This window comes from Schistocerca serialis, chromosome 9 (assembly GCF_023864345.2).
Source record: "Schistocerca serialis cubense isolate TAMUIC-IGC-003099 chromosome 9, iqSchSeri2.2, whole genome shotgun sequence".
Classification (NCBI taxonomy): domain Eukaryota; kingdom Metazoa; phylum Arthropoda; class Insecta; order Orthoptera; family Acrididae; genus Schistocerca; species Schistocerca serialis.
This window is the reverse complement of record NC_064646.1, coordinates 319,424,917-319,442,801: the sequence shown is the minus strand read 5'-3', so window position 1 is coordinate 319,442,801 and position 17,885 is coordinate 319,424,917. Positions and strand designations below refer to the sequence as shown.

At 40.6% G+C, this 17,885-nt stretch overlaps 1 protein-coding gene across 1 annotated transcript in view; it reads left to right on the top strand.

Annotated features, from left to right (window-relative positions):
• Positions 1–17,562, top strand: part of LOC126418575 (uncharacterized) — a 34,061-nt gene extending 16,499 nt beyond the window's left edge. The window contains exons 3-6 of the mRNA XM_050085391.1: positions 156–285; positions 1,520–1,614; positions 3,620–3,856; positions 14,967–17,562. Of these exons, the coding sequence (XP_049941348.1) occupies positions 156–285; positions 1,520–1,614; positions 3,620–3,856; positions 14,967–15,074 (570 nt within the window). The 3' untranslated portion in view covers positions 15,075–17,562. The remainder of the gene's footprint in view (positions 1–155; positions 286–1,519; positions 1,615–3,619; positions 3,857–14,966) is intronic.
• Positions 17,563–17,885: the final 323 nt, after the last annotated feature.

Genomic DNA, 17,885 nt, shown 5'->3' with positions numbered 1-17,885 from the left:
GCTCACACTTAGAATTTGTGTTACTATGCATGTGTTTTTCAATAATGTTGATGTGAAACTATAGTCTTTGTCACAACTTGTGAAGTACTGCATAAGGTTTACTAGTATAAGACAAGTTTATTATTATTGACATCTGATTAATTTTAATTCCACAGGTTCTCAGTCTGTTTACAATCAGCACGGCTGTATTTGATATTTACTGCCTTGCAATGGCAACTCCAGGCTCGACTCATTACGGATATTACATTATCAGCTTTGAATTTGTTTATGTTGGCAGTTTGCATGGTAAGATTCAACTAGTCACACGGTAACTTCCAAAATCTTATTATTCTGCAGCTGTGATGCGTGTAAAGCTATAGGTTTCCATAAATGAGGCAAATATTGGTAACAAAATAAGAAGACAAAAAGAGAAGCTATACTCACCAATTGGAGACACTGCAATAAGACAAAACTCTAATGAAGGATGTGGTATCGTTTACATAAACGTAACTGGACCACTAGGTCCAACTTCCTTTGAAATTGATTTGGTCCCATGTTCAAAAGAGTTAAACCATCTGCATTGTTGCAGTTGGTGATACTGATTGTGAGTGTGTCTCACTCACAGGTGGGAACGGACTGCCAACAGTGAAATTTGTATGGTATGTTTGTCACACAAAAAGCTGACAGGAGATCATAATATTTCATTCCAGTGTCAGAAATTATGACCATAAAAAATTATGATCATTTGTTATTGAAGGACGTTCTTCTGTTGCATGTATCGGTATACTTTAGGATGCTGTCGAACATGAAACATAAACAATATATGTCAGCTTGTTGCACAACAGTTGAAATTAATAATGATAAACACTATTCTGTGATATAAAAAATAATAGTTAATTATTTGAACCAGTTTTGTGTATGTCTAATGCCACAATATTTCCATACTCTGATTACAGTTACTTGTTAGTTGAAACTTCATACCTCAAATCTGAGTTCCTCTGGCCAGAACTCTTAGTGTCCTGCGCAAATTGTGCACAGTTGTCTGTGTGCCACAACAAAGTGTCAGTTAGTTTGCTGTGTTTGAATAGTGTGTACATGTTAAGTCTGCTAGCAGTACGAGTTACTATTGTGACATAGTGGGTATGACTTGATATGCCCGTTTTGGCAGCCCACTTTCTTTTCTCACACCTTAACCTAAGTGCAGCTGACAGTTGTGTCATCAGTGTGAGAGCATGTGGCACAAATCAGTTATCAAGTAATTGTAATTAGGCTGTGGTATTGTTACTTTCAGTAGAGTAATTAATGATGTTTCTAATAATACTATTTGTTAAGACTCACAGTAGTAAAACATATAGAGATAGAATGGTATTGTGCTCCTTAATTACTGTGTTGTCTTGAAATGTTTCATTCATTTTGAGAATTGTTAAGTTCATTCACATGGTTTTCTTTTTTTATTTTATTTTAAGCAAATACTGTGTTTTTATATCAATAAAAATTTCAGAGACCAAATTTTTCTAATCACTGTTTGATTTTTTTCCAGTTCGAAACGCACTTGTTGTGTTTGCGTTGTTTTCATTAATTGGAGGAATGGCTTTATTCGTGACAAGCATCATGCTTATTCTTGCTCTTCGAAAGGTGACTTGAACTTATTATTTGTAATTATGAAGTTCCAAATGTTAAGCAGCAATATATGGTTGTCATTCTGTTGTTATCTTGTCTTGAAAAGCTATTATTTGTTTAAATAGTTTAAGAAGTATTTCTGTTCTGTGCTCGATGAAGAGGATTGTATATTATATTGGATTATTTCATATTTACACAGTATTGCATTCATTTCATTCCCTACAATTAATAATCATAACTCTTCTATATGCAGTATAATTTACAGTGTGTAATTTAGATGAAAGATATGAAATATAAGGCTATGCTGAATGATGGAAAATGGAAAGGGAGAATTTTATGCTTTTATAATGTAAACATGATCATAAAAAAATGTGCTAAAGTGCTCAACATCATAAATAGTGAGACAAAAGGACATTTCATATCTTAAAATAGAAAGGAAAGATAGGGCACACTCATAAATATTCAAGTCACAGGAAATTATAGTGAATATATTGAGTTGGCATTTCAGCTTGTTGCATGTAGGACTGAACATTTATCTTCTCGAAATTTATTTCTTGTCATTAGTCTATTGAATTTCCTTGCTTTGGGGTTGTATTAGCCCTTGAAATGTGACATTGTGTGTGTATACCAATATGAAGTAGATAAGTCGAATTAAAAGAATGGTTCTCCAAGGTTGTGCTGTTGTGGAGCTTCTAAAAACTAAAAAATATCCCAGACATTCTGTTGTTGTCAAGAAGATTGACACAGTACAAGCCAGTACCAATATTAAGTTAGGAACAACAGCAGGGGAAAACATGATTTTTTTAAAAAATGGCATGGTTATTTATCATTAATAATCCATGCCTCAGCAGTATAACAGTATATTGCTGATATTATGTCGTGGAATATGAACAAAAGTGCTGTAAAATTTATCTTTCAGGTTTTGTGGCTTTTTAGGTTATATGAAGGAAAACTAACACCAAATAGTTCTCCAAGCCTCATTATTATTATTATTATTATTATTATTATTATTATTTTCCTTTGTTGACAGATGTAATGTGATTATTTGGATGGCGTTTTGAACTTTTAAATAGCCTGAAGCTTACATATTGGGATAAATGATGCTGGTTGATACAGTCTGTGATAATGAACTCTGTTTAGAACAGTGGTTCGAACCTTTCTGAGACCATGTGCCATTGGTGTAATCAAATGTTTGCTAGTACTCCTCCCAACCGCCATCATCATTGTCAGCATCTAAAAATGAAACTAATTTTCTTTGAACACTTTCATGTTTAACATGACAAAAGATAAATGATATTAATTTGTTGTAGATGTTTTACTAACTCTAATAATAATAATAATAATAATATAGTTCTTGCAGCAGTGTAATACCCTTTACATAGTTAACTATTGTTTTGCTGTCCATTAGTTTATTGGTGTGAAGTGAATAATGATGCCATTTCTGGTCTGTTGTGGGAACTATATACATCTTGGAGAAGGCACCTTCATGAGATATTAAAGCACATGTTATGTGTATGTCTCGATTTTACTGTGTTAAATGCATGGTGCAAAGTAGAAGTTGTGTGTGCAGGGGGTGAACTGTATGAGGAAGATGTTGCTCTTACATATGTTCCACAAACTGTAGCCCCCACCACATTGTGTCAGTGTTAATGCTATCATTTGGAAAGAAAAGTAATTATTGGTAACTTTTGTAATGTGTGATAATCTTTTGCTTTTTGCATGCAGTTTTGTCCTGCTTGTTTCTTTGTTGTCAGTCCATTTTCCATCATCACTATATGATCACTTTGTCTCAACTTTGGTTTTGTAGTAGTCACTATCACATCCTCAACTCCTGCCCTTTATCCATCTGTTTATTTTTCTATCCCACATGTACCTTTCTATTGCTTGTCACATAACATGCAGTTTTTGAACTGTTTGCACATTTTAACATCCATGTTGAAGAATGTTATCTGTGATATGACACCATTCATTGTGGGCTATCATTCTGTTGTTTCACAAGTCATTCTGTTGTTTGTTGCAGGAATATGAGAAGAAGATGGTACCATGGATTTATTGCTTTGCAGCATTTACACTGTTCCGATTATTTGCCTTCGTATTTGCATCTATTGTGAATGACATGATATTTTCGTACAATATTGCCATGTGCTTTTTGTGGATTATGTTTTCGGCTGCTAATGTGTATGGCTTTCTCTTGGTATATTCCCTGTACCTGGAACTTTGTGATTTGACGAAGCTAGAAGATCTGGCACATTTAAGAGTAAGTGTGAAAATCATGTGTGGCAACTTTTATACCCATAGTTAGCATAGTCTAGTTACACTTGTTTGCATGATGTAAATAGTAAAACAGCGCTTTCTGCAATTGTGCTATTCATTTTTGCAGAGTGAGTGTATGTATATATATTATTTTTTGGCATTTAGTTTATAAACAAGTATTGCATATCATTGATTACTTCTTTTGGCTGCACTCAGTTAATGCAGTTAGCAGTGGCAGTTGTTTTTGTGGTTTATCGTTTATAAATTATTTAGATCATATTTTTTGGTAATTGCTTTTTATGTAGTACGGTATATGAAAGTGTTTCAAGATTTTGGCTTACTTTTCTTTCAGTGACCATTGAAATTACTTAAGGTACAAAAGTTATTTGATGTAGTACCTTTTCTTTCAAATAAGAATAAATATTTGTGAGAAAATATGTGCCCAAATAGGTACTAATGGAGCAGGAGAGAAACACAATTTCAAAAGTGTTGTTAAATCTTAAACTTTCAAATTTTACTTAAATTCTTTCTTCAAGATTAAAACAGGAGCTGGAAAGGGCATGTGCTCAAATGCTTGAGGAAAGGGAAGTCAGTATAAACTATGCAGGAGAACACACACAGCACAAGATATCTTTCAGCAATTACTTCTCTGTAAGAATGTGTGCATGTCTTTTTTTTCTTATTCCCAGTCTTCAAATCGATGAAAAAATATTTAGAAAATTCGTGAGCAGGATGAATCAGAACAGAACCGACAAACGCGTTGAGGCACATCTTCTGAGTAGTGTGGTATGAGGGGCCTGTTACAGAGTTATTGCGTTTTGTTTGGTTTCTTGCCCCAGTTAGCTTTGTATCTGTATTGTACTGCAAATAGTGCAGAACTGTGCATATGAGAATGTTAAGCACTGTATGTTTGGTTTGGAAGCGAACTTGTTTCATTCCTTGTGCTTGCTGTTGACAGTAGTAATGCCCACTTTAGATTTCATCCTTAATCTTGCATTCAGTACTGCTCAGTTGCATCTTGTGTTGTTTCTGGCAGTTAGTTATGCACTGACAGTGATACACAGCAGTATGGAAAAGTTTACTGAGTTGGGTGATTTGCACTTCATATGTGACTTCACTGAATGCAATGAAACAATGACACAACACTAAGCCGTTCCTGCTGCCAATGTATCATAGGATTAAATTTTTGCTGGGGATGTTGCACTACTCTATGTTTTGTTTGGTACCTTCTAAATGTAGTGTATTCCAGCTTTTATCACTTTTGTGATATCTTTTCATGGGAACAAAGTTGACTACAGTAAAAAAACAAATAAATCATAATTACATTATTTCTCTGTAACGAGACACTGGAGAGAGTGGGTCCCTTATGCCAAAATACCTTGAAGGTATCCCTGAATGAACTTTGAAATTTTGCCAATGAAGTTCTGGTTCACCCTGAATATTTTTAAAGATGTACATTTGTCCACTTTGCTCACTGTCATTTCTGTTTCAGTAATTGGCAAGTTGACACTCCCCTTGCTTAATATATGTTGCTAGTATTTGTCCTTCGCATTCATTTTGCTTACAAAATGAGGGTATTGGTAATGGGTTGCAAATAATGGCTATTTCATAATGTTGTTGAACATTTACAATATATTTGACAACACCATTTATGAAAATGAAAACCTCAATTTGTTATACTTGATGTTTACTGTCATTATTATGCAGACTGAAGTCCAGCCAACCTTTCGCACTTTTCCTTATTTGTTGTGTTTCTTTTTTCCATTACTGGAAGCCTGTTCTAAAATCATATATTTCATCTGAAAATGACACTCATTGTTTTACATTATTGGCTTAATGTTTTCTTGACTTGGAATCACAGGCAGAATATGTGTTTATGGGTTGCATCCAATCGTTACATGTTATGGCATACGTTGTAACAGCGACCAGAATGGTTGCGGGGTTGAAGTGACGGAAAACGCGGCGGGATCCGCGGAGCAGCCCGCTAACAATAACACGATGGAAGAGGACGCACACGACCAACAAAGGACAGAACGAACAACAAGATCGAAACAATGGAGTCACAAGAAAACCTAACAACTACGTCCACTCCTAACACAGAATAAGAAAGTAAATAAGGTGTCTAAGGCGAGGCGACGTGTCCAGAGACTTACGCAAGGTTAGACTGGCTGGCTGAGCGAGAGGCAGGCGCTTAAGTACTCTGTCGGGGGGTGCCACTATTGGCCGCCAGAACCACGTGTTCCACTGTGGCGCCCTCACACTAAATGCAGGCCAGGAGGCGCACACCACCACAGCTTAAGGCGCGATGGTGCAGAGACCTCTAGGGGTCTTTGACATCCATGACATCTGGTGGGGATTCAAATTCCGCGGTGCGTGGTAACAGATCCCTCCCCCCTGAAACTTGCGCATAGGGGCGGAAGCGCCCCGGACTGTGCCAAGATGGGCGGCAGTGGGAAGAGGAGCCAGGCTCATCAACCGCTATTGGCGGGGAGGAAGGGACGCCTGAGGTATATATGACAACCGATCCAGAGTCCGGGGAGGGGGGGGTGGGGGGGGGGGGAGGATCAGTCGATCCACCCTGAGGCGGAGAGGGCCAGCGGCAGGCTCGCAGGGAGACAGCAATCGGGGGCAGGGACAATGACTCGAGGACCACGTCCGTACCTGATGGAGGTAGGGAAAGAGGCGGCAGCGCGAGTCCCATGGCGAAATGCGGGCGGAACTGATTATGATGGCGGTGCTCTAACCCTTTTGACATCTGCACCGACATCACACGCCGCACATGGGCCACGACGACCGTGACGGGTGTCCAACCCACCTTGCGCCCGTACTCGCGGGCCCACTTGGCCGTGCCAGGGGCATACTGCTGCGAGGGGGGAGGAGGAGGATGGCATCAGCAAATGGAGCAGGGTCTGCGGCTGTTGCCCATGAAAGAGCTCTGCCGGACTGCGTCCATGAATTAGTGTAGTGCGATAGGTGCTCAAAAAGAGGGTGAGGGCCGACGTGGTTGGAGATGTGTCGACCACGTTAGTCAACTGGTGTTTAAAAGTGCTCTCCACCGCACCATTGGACGAATGGTTGAAAGGGGGGCTACGGATATGTTTGATACTGTTGGCCTGACAGAAGTCATGGAAGGAGGAGGCCGTGAATTGGGGACCATTATCGGAGACCAACTTGTGTGGCAGGCCCTCAATGGCGAGAACCTGGGCCAGGGATGTTAGTGTAGCCTCCTTGGTGGTGGATGCCATGCGGACAACGTATGGGTATTTAGAGTAGGCATCAACAATGAGTAACCACACGGACCCCAAAAACGGGCATCGATATGGGTGTGATCCCAGGGCCGGCGAGGCACAGGCCAGGGTGCAAATGACTGCGGAGGGGGGGGGGGGGGGGGGGGGGGCTTGCCTGGTGACACGCACAAACGATGCACCCACGGACCAGGCACTCAATATTACTATCTATGCCAGGCCAATACACATGCTGGCGAGCCAAAACTTTCATACGGGACGTACCCCAGTGACTGCGGTGTAACAAACCAACCACCCAATGGGCATCCGACTCTGTGGCCAACAGAAGGACATCATTGACCACAGAGAGCCTGTGGGACAGGTGGCGCCAGGGGCTGAAATCGGACTGCATCCAATGAGTAACATAGGATGGCCACCCGTGGACCACGTAGTTGAGAACCTGCTGAAAGATAGGGTCGCGGCGGGTAGCCGCAGCAATGTGAGCAGCCATAAGAGGCAGACCATCCAGCGCATCCCGGCGGGCGGAATCAGTGTGAAAGAAGAGGACCTCCTCTTGGTCAAAGGCAGGATTGGGGCCTGCTGGGAGACATGACAAAGTGTCCGCGTTAGCATGGTAGGCGGTGGGCTTATACTGGATGGTGTAAGCGTAATTACGTAAAAACAATGCCCAGCGCTGGAGACGTTAAGCCGTCCACGCTGGAAGGTGAGAGTAGGGTCCGAAAAGTGTGACCAAGGGTTTATGGTCTGTCAGGAGGCTGAACTTTGCCCCAAACAGATAGGTGTGAAATTTTTGGATAGCGAACATGATTGCCAGAGCCTCCTTTTCAATCTGGGAGTAGTTCCGTTGTGCTGGGGTCAGTGTCTTAGAGGCATAAGCGATAGGCTGTTCAGAGCCATCAGCATCCTGGTGGCAAGGACAACCCCAATGTCGTTTGCCGACACATCAGCTGCCATAACCAAGGGGCGGTCCGGGGAAAAGGGAGTAAGGCACGGGGCGGACTTCAGCATTGCCTTTAAACAGAGAAAAGAGTGGTCACAGGCAGGAGTCCAATCAAAAGGTACCCCTTTGAGATGCAAGTGATTGAGGGATTGAGCAACGGAGGCAGCTTGGGGCAAGAACTTTAAGTAATAAGTCACCTTGCCCAGAAACACCTGGAGTTCAGATAAGTCCTTGGGACGAGGAAGGGCCTCAATGGCCATGACATTATGACCCAAAGGGCGAATGCCATCTTTGCTAAGCCAGTGGCCTAACTATTCCACTTCCAGTTGAAAAAAACAACACTTGCCCAGCCAACAGCATGAACCAGCAGACTGTAGAGCGTGAAATAAGGCGCTGAGGTTTTGGAAATGTTCCTGGCGGGAACGTCCGGTGACCAAGATGTCATCCAGATAATTCACACAGGCAGGGATAGGCTGTGTAAGCTGCTCCAGGAATCACTGGAAAATGGCCAGCGCCGAAGAGACACCAAAGGGAAGGCGCTTGTACTTATACAATCCGAAAGACGTGTTGAGAACCAAGATGTTCTGAGATTCGGCATCCAAGGGCAACGTGGTATGCCTCAGCCAGGTTGATCTTGGAAAAATACTCTCCCCTGGCAAGCTTCACAAGAAGGTCTTCGGGTAAGTGTCAACGAGGGACTGAGCATTGACTGTAGCGCCGAAGTCCCCACACAGCCGAAGAGACCCATTGGGTTTCTGTATGACCACCAGTGATGTTGCCCATGCACTGTAAGTTACAGGCTCCAGCATGCCAGCGGCCTGGACCCGATCAGGTTCCTGCTTGACCACTGGCCGTAAGGCCACTGGAAGGGGCTGGGCCCGGAAAAAGCGAGGCTGTGCATCCGGCTGCAGGGTGATGTGCGCCTGAACGCTGGAAGCACATCCGAGATCTGATGCAAACAACGACGCAAAAGCGGAGCACAGATCTTCCAAGTCCTGAAAGGGAACAGCCATGGAAACGACCTTATCTTTGTCGGAAATTGAAAAGCCAAACAGATGAAACGCATCCAGGCCAAAAATATTCGAAGCTGATGGATGGTCGATGACAAAGAGGGTAAGGAGCCGGGGAACACGCTTGTATGTCGCCTAGACGATGAACTGTCCACGTAGGAGAATGGAACCGTCTCCGTAGGTGACCAGATGGCAAGAGGAAGGCGAAATGCAGGAGAGCCCAGCGGGGTATATGTTGCCATATTAATAAGGGAGACGGTGGCCCCTGTGTTGTCCTGAAAACTGACATCCTCAGTGAAAATGCAGAGCGTGAGGAAAAGCTTCCGCACTGTCATCCTGTGGGATGACCGATTGCAGAGCATGGACTGTATCTCGAGACCCAGGAGGGGCTGGAAAGAGCGAGTCGAACAACTACGACAAACCGATTGGATGTGGCCCTCCTTGTTACACAGCGTCCACGTTTTCCAGCGGTGGGGACAGTCAGCCCGCGAATGGGCAGTAAAGCATTGTGGGCAAGATGGAAGTGGACCGGCGACAAGGGGCGACCGAAGCCGCCGATGCCATAGAGATGTCGAACAACGAGGAGTCCCGATGGTGTTGGCCTCTGTCAGCCGGGCCATGTCGCTGCTGCGAGGGTGGAACCCGCCGCGATCGCCGCCACCTGTGCTCACGCCATAAGAAGCTCGTTAGCTGCTTGAGCAATTTCAAAGGATTGGGCAGTGCGGAGAATCTCTTCCAAGGAGGGGTTTTAAAGTTTTAGTGCCACAGTACAGACCTCAGGATCAGGAGCCAGCTGAACCACCACATCCCGGATCAGGGAGTCCGCATATAAAGCCTTACACTGCTGATTGGTGCACGTAAAATTGCATCGACGGCTGAGACCCTGCAAGTCCGTGACCCAGGAACGATACGATTGACCAGGCTGTTTATAGTACTATTGGAACTCCAGCCGAGAGGCGACAACATGGTAGCATTGGGAATAATAGTTTGTCAACAAAAGGCAGATCTCCTGGAAAGAGAGAGCCACACGATTGGACAATGGTGCCAACTTGCGGAGAACAAAGAACGTGTCTGGGGAGGCCCAAGACAAAACAGCGACCGCTGCAAGGAGTCGTCCAAGACCTGAAAAACCGTGAAATGTTGTTTCAGCCAGTGTAAGTAGGTTTCCCAGTCCTCTTTAGCGTCATTAAAGGGTGGAAATGACGGCGGACGCGGGAAAGCATCGGACACCCGAGGACTCTGAAGCTGTTGTGGTAACGTGTCGCGAGCATCATCTTTGTCCGTTAGCAACTGCAGCGACTTTTGTAAGATGTCTAACTGGAGCTGCTGCTTCTGCATGAGCTGCTGCTGTTGCTCCAGCAGGTAGGCCAACTTCGCCTCCATACCAACAACGACCACCGTTTACCTCGTCGCCAAAATGTTGTAATGCCGACTGGAATGGTCAGGGGGGTTGAAGTGACGGAAAATGCGGCAGGACCCGCGGAGCGGCCCACGAACAACACAATGGAAGAGGACGGACACGACCAACGAAGGACAGAATGAACAACAAGAAGATCAAAACAATGGAGTTACAAGAAAACCTAACAACCACGTCCACCCGTAACACAGAACAAGAAAGTAAATAAGCTGTCTAAGGTGAGGCAATGTGTCCAGAGACGTACGCAAGGTTAGACTGGCTGGCTGAATGAGAGGCAGGCACTTAAGTACTCTATCAGGAGCGCCGCTATTGGCCGCTGGAACCACGTGTTCCACTGTGGTGCCCTCACACTACATGCGGGCCAGAAGGCGCACGCCACCACAGCTAATGGTGCGATGGTGCAGAGACCTCTAGGAGTCTTTGACGTCCATGGTGGGGATAAAAATTCCATGGCATGCGGCACATTATCATTATTGATGTCATTAGATGTGTATACTTCAACTCCAGTACTTGTATAAAGACTGCATATGTCAACTGTAACTTCTTTACTATTAGGGAAAAGTTACAGTTCTTTATCGTACTTCTTGGTTTTTGTTGCTACGGAGATTATTATGCCAAGAACAGTGACCAAATTTAACTTTAGCATTCCAGATGAAACGTATCACTTAACAGACACAGATTTTACAGGTGAAAATATCATAACATAAGAAATGGAAGCATATCTCCAGAAAATGGCTGCAAACTTGGATGGAAAGGTCCGGAAAGTTGATTTATGTGTAGTATGTGTAAGTGCTGAAAAGTTCAAGTTCCTGGAGATTGGAGGTACATGCTGTATCAATTTGTCGCTTTCTGTAGAGGAACTGAGTACAGTGTCACCTGTGAAATTGGAATGGCATTAACCACATTTCAGTAATGACCTCTATTTGTTCAACAGTGCGCATGATTATCCCCACAAAAATTAACTTTTCAATAAAATTTTACGCCACCACATGTATTTGGAATCCCCAAATTCACAGCTAAAGTGATGACAGTTTTGCATTAATAGAATCCCTACAATACAGGGTACAGATCACTAGATGCTTCGTATGTGTAAAAGAATACCAATTTGCAAGTCAATCTATATTGGATGGCACTTGAGTAAGAAGGAAAATAACAAATCAATAAAATAGCATAATTCACCTATAATCTCAATAAATGTTGATATCTGATGGGTTGAAGCGGATGCTGAGAGTAACATAATGAGGTGACGACTTGCTGATTTTGACACTGAGATGCAACATGTATATCAAAGAAACCTGAAAACCTATAATCAGCTCTGAAAATGTGGTCAGCTAGCTCAGAATTGGGAAGGGGGGAAATAAGTACAGATCGGTAGACCAAAAAATGACAACAAATGAAATACTGATTAACAAAGCAGCTCTTAGATGGTAACAGATAGAATGTTGCTCAAATTAGAGTTCCCAGGAGTTATTGAAATGGTTGTTCTTGTGTAAAGTCAATGCACTGTGTTAGCCTCCAGATTACACAGCAGCAGTATAATGAGGTTGGTGTGGTGTCAGATAATGTAGTGAAAGATATTACTAGTTGTCTCTTTCCACACTTAAAAAAGATTTACGTGAATGAATGCTTCTAGTGACAGCCACACAATTTAGCTCCTTGACTAACATTCTAGTTAGTTGCATCTGATTGTTTATTTCAAAATGAATATTTTGGGATTTCAGCTGTGGTCCATTTCAAGCAAAATTTCTTCTGCTTGCTACAATGGATATTAAATGTTAATCATTTGTTATTCTTCTTGTATTCTCTCTGTTGCCATTTCAAAATTCAAAGTCAACATTATACTTACAAAATGGAATTCTGTGAAAGACGGGATGGAAGATGTATTTGTTGAATTAATGAAAGCATTCACATTGTAGCAAAATAATTTGAACCATTGAGTGATGACGCTGATACATCTCATCACCAGTCTACCAATGGCCTTGCAGTGCTACATCCTTTGGTGAGAAAAGTGTGATTAGTGTATTTTGGAGTGAGGAGATGTGCTCTACTTGGGATGAATCTTTTTTATTTATATTGTTATGGTTGTTTGACAGTCACTTAGAAGCCCTACATATCTTGATTTCACATCAAAAAATGCCACCATCTTTGCACATCTGCTTTTCATGGCTGCTTCATAGTTACAGCACGAAGGCATACAGCTTGGCATGTGTCGTAGAGTTCATCAATGAACTGCATAAACTGTGGGAGCACTTGTTACTCTTAAGTGACTACATGAAATCTGCAATGCATGTTCTGTTTATCCAGAGAAACCAACAGAGAAATTTTCAATTGTCTGTTCTCTTTTCCATATTAATATGTGTGTTTTATGAACAGAGCTTAAAAAATTCCAGTTCATTATTTTACGATTATTATGAGAGAAGTTTGAGAATTGAATTACTGTTTGTACTATTGTGATGTGCCAACCTGTGGTATAAATTATTACAGCATGCAATAAAATCAGTTTCCTGGCATTTTGACAGGTCAGTTGAACAGTGTTTGGCCACTCTCTCACCGTTAAGGGGTGACCATACACAAAGAAATAAAAGATCACTGCTAAACTGACTTTAGGTAACACATGGCAAATTAATCTCCAATAAGACAGCCTATTTCCACAAAATAAAAAAGTGTACCATTACTGATAGCTCTTTATTATGGGCTCAGTGACTAATAATTTCAAGTTTGATTGCATGGTTAAGCAGAAGTTATGCTCCTAAACATACCATCACAATTGCCAAGTTAACGCTCAATTTGCTCCTTTTTTTTTGGGTCCGCAGCTGCAAAATCAGGAAAATAGAGACCTTACATGTGATATAATAGATACTTCATGTACAACTTTCTTTTTTCTTTTGTAATACAAACATTCTCGAAATACACATATTCTCATCTGGATAGCCGAACATATTATTGCACCACTTCTTGGATTCAGGTAGGCAAACCTGCATCCAGTTGAATCAACCTCATGTATTAATAATGAGGGTTGATGAGCTGACCAGCCTGTATATGAGTTTTAGGTAGTTTCCCGCATCCAGCTAGGTAAATATCGGGTTGGTACTCATGTCCCACCTAAGATACACGCTACACAAACATTTAGAAATGTTCTGACACTTCAGCATGAGATCTATCCTAAATGCAGACAGATGAGGTACGGTACACAAATTCCATCCCGAAGGAGTGGTGGCATCAGAATTGGCATCTGGTTTCAAACTGTCATTAACATTTGTCAAACCTCACATAACAATGCTGACTCCATAGAAACAGGAACAGCCAAGGAAAGCGAAGAAGAAGGAGAACCATTTTCAAAATATCAAAATTTCAATTTCAAATGCACTTGTATATGTCAATGTCTCACGCAATATCACAGTGTGATGTGACCATGTGTTCACAATATCTGTAAATATATGCTGCCAAAACAAAAATTGCAACAGGTTTCTACAGACATTATCTTGTGCAAATACTATTCAGGCAGTAATATGAAACTTGCAATGCTCTCAATGGGTTGCATAGAGATTATTTCAGTGCGGTTCTGCTACAATTTTCATTGTCCATTTATACTGCAGTATTTCTTTATGATCTATCAATGCGTTTTGTACAGCTACTACCTACAGCTTTTTCAGCTAAAAGAACACAAATGGATGGAATCATTATGCTTTCGAACAGTTTTGGGTACTATCTTTTAGGGCACTTGAAAAGTAAGTCTGTTAGCTAAACACATTTCTGTAGCTGTGTCATTAGTTTTTTTTAGATATAGAAATTTTCCCATTGTGCAGTAAGTAGCTGGTAGCTAAAGTATGCCACAAGTTTCATGATATTTGATCAGAAATAGTTCACCAAGTTAGGTCAGTATGTTCTCCACTGGTGTTTTGGCAATTAACTTGGTATGCATTTAAAGTTATTACACTCGAGTAGTCATGGTAAGTCAATATTAGTCTGTCTGTTTGAAATGTGTAAGGTTTGGTATAATTGTTGATCAGCACAACAATCAAGCAAATACTAGTAGCTATGATGCATTTCCAGAGATGTTATAGCGTATAGTCAGAAGTGTAGAATATTCCAAATGTTTAAGAAATTATTATATTATCTGGCCTTTCACACCTTCATTTTGCTTTGATGGTGACATCTAGTATTTGGTATTTAAGCCGAGGACTGAGGCATATTTTTGTGACAGATGTTTCACTTCCTACTTGTGTCATACTAAAAAATAAATTGGTTTTTAATATTCTGTACACATTTATAGCCTGTAATGATGCTTTTTGTGTATGCTGAAAATTCAAGGGTTGGTGCATGTAACAATAGCCAGCTGCATTTAATCTCTTCTTCAATTTTGCACTATTCTGCATGGATGTTTTTATGCACTGTTTTGTGTGCAAATGTGAAAAATAATACCTTAATTTTATTGTGCTATGTGTTGTAAATGCAAATGTAATTGTACTATGGCTGAAAAATGTTTCATTTTCTTTTTCTAGATGGGCACAATGACATCGTTGAATGCGTCTACTACCCACTCCATAGCAGGATCTCGACCAACAACACCCCATAGCACAGTCTCAACAGCTCCTGCAACAGGATTTTGAAATGTGTAGACAGGACTTGACATAAAATGACAAAGAATTGAAATTAGCAATGTGGATGGTCCCACTTTTCTAGAAATAATTTACACCTGATGAGTGCTGTTAATAAACAAACATTATTTTTACAAATATTATTTTTTGCGTGATGCCATTTGTCAGTAGTTTAAGATTTTTGCATTTAGAACATAACTTGGTCATATTTACCCATCAGTTTTGAAGAATAAGTGCAGTTTTTGGTGTCATGCCAGCATTTTGCGCTACTTGTCATAAAATATGTGCAGCTGTAAACCACAAATGCACTTGAAAGATTTTGTCTATGAATTCAGTTTAAAAAAAGGCAGGCTTTAATGTTTCAGTTTATTCAAGTGGATTAATTCAAATCTCAACTGATTAAGTGTTAAAGAATCATGAGAATATTATTTGTATTTCACCCGTTCTCATGAGATTCTTTTCCTCTGTGAGAAGTACTTAATTTGACAGCATTGTAATGTATGTATACTCACAAAGAAAAAGACCTTGTTCTTGAATCTCATTCGTGTTTTGGAAGAATGTATCGTGATTGCGAGTCTTCACTTTACAGTATGATACTAGAAATGTTATTGTCTTCTCTATTGCTGTCGAACAGTTCATTGTCATAAGAAAAACTGTGCTCACAGATTATTCATATATTTCACATACAAACAGTGATTTTAAAAGTGAGAGTTGACTTGTCTATAAGTCACTTATAGCTTCACTGTAGCTGGACAGTGTATATTTTTGATAGATACTATAAAAGTGAGATTAATTGGATCAAAAGGAAAGTTCGCTTGAAAAAACTGTTAAATTGCAGGCAGACAGAACGACTGACCAATACTTACACTTAAGATGGGAAAGTTCAAATACTGCTGGTACATAAATTTTAATGTAGGAAGTAAAAATAACATTTAGCCACCAGAACTGTTGTCCTTTTCTATGGGAGAAAAGACGGGTAGCTTGGGGAAGGTTGGAAGGAGGAGCATGTAGCTTTGACAGATGTCCCAGTTTGGGGGCTGTGTAACCTGCACCTCTTTCTCGTCAGCGTCCAAGGTATTCCTCTTTTCTTCTTGAGGAAGTACTAGCAGTTCTGAAAACTAGACATTATTGTTTCTATTTTTAAATTTGCATTTTTGGTGCACATATAATACTGCCTCACGATGTCAAATACTGGTCAGCAATGCCATCTACTTGTATACTGATTTGTCGATACAGAGACTTTGTGCATTTATACTAATTTCAGTCCAATCAGTAAAAATGTGGTATATTACAGAATTTAAACTTTTGCACTATAATTAATGATTTCCAAGTTCCTGGCTTTGCAACAGAGTTAATGTTATCATTCTCCTTCAGCAAGATTTTGACAACCTCCCTAAATGTCTTTGTCAGGTGTCGATTGCAGCCTTTGAGTTGGCCTTAAATTCTGTAAGATTTTTATTCTTTGACAGTGCTTGTAAATATCACTAGAGTGGTGTGCAATGTGTCCTGTCCACAGTTTTGTTAGAGTCCAGATGGCAAGCATTGAACTCTGCACATGACACCTCATGAAGACAACTAGAGAGATTGTCAGAATATCATGGAAGGACGAACCTTTCAGTTTGTTTTGACACATCCCACTGAATGAAAACTGTGTGCCAGCCTGGGTCCCGAACCCAGAACAGCTGTCCAGGCACAACTTGTGATTCACCCTCACAACTTACTGGCAGAAGTAATGTTGTGAGTTGTGCCTGGATGGCTGTCAGTAAGAGCATTGCCTGCTAAAGGCACTGTTATGTGTTAGAGTTTGAATCTGGCACGCGATGTTCATCTGTCAGGAAGGATCATAGAAGAAAAGTGACAACTAATCTGGCAGCAGAACCCAGAAACTTGGAAAGGTAGCTGTGTGAACTTTGGCAGTATTAAAGAAAAAAAAATTTTTTTGTTGTTGTTGTTGTGGAAGAGTATTAATCTTTACTTCCTGCTATGAGGAGCTCCTTCTATTTTAATAAATATTATATTGTGAGGTACCAAAAGATTCATTTCAGTATTAAAACAGAGTTTTTTAGTACAGTCTATTTAGTTATCATCAGTATTCTTGGTTATTTCATAATAATTGGGGATGGAACATGTAACAAATAATATTTTTGTGTGTAAAAGGTCATGTGGAGTTATTTGCTGTGCAGCATTTAAAGTAATTGTCATGTCAGTCATGTAGCTGGCACAATAACTGTATAGCATTATTTGAATCTGTATGTTTTTCTTGAACTGGAGAATCTGCACTTTTTATTGTGTTTTATGTGCTACTATGTCCCTATTTTTTAACTAGTTCATTATTATGACTGGTCAGAGTATATCTAAGTGACAAGTTTACATGTCCAGTAAAATATTGATGTGTTATATCACATTTGTGTATATCATGAGCTTGCAAATCCGTCCAACTTTTTATTATATTTCTTAAATATTTTTTGATTATACAGGTTACAATAAATATTTTAATGAATTTGAGTTTTGTATAATGTGATTATGCCAACTGTTTTCCTTTCAATACTTGAAATATCTGAAGCTAAAGAACTAATCAAAGAATCTTAGGAATCAATGAAAAGTGAATGAGGTAAGGTACTGGCGGAAGTAAAGCTGTGAGGATGGAACGTGGGTCGTGCTTTGGTAGCACAGATGATAGAGCACTTACCCACAAAAGGCAAAGGTCCCGAGTTCGAGTTTCAGTCGGCACACAGTTTTAATCAGCCAGGAAGTTTCTGTCTCATTGTTTGTGGACCCCTAATACAGCTGACTTGATTCTCATCTCACTGGGGTTTTGAGTGT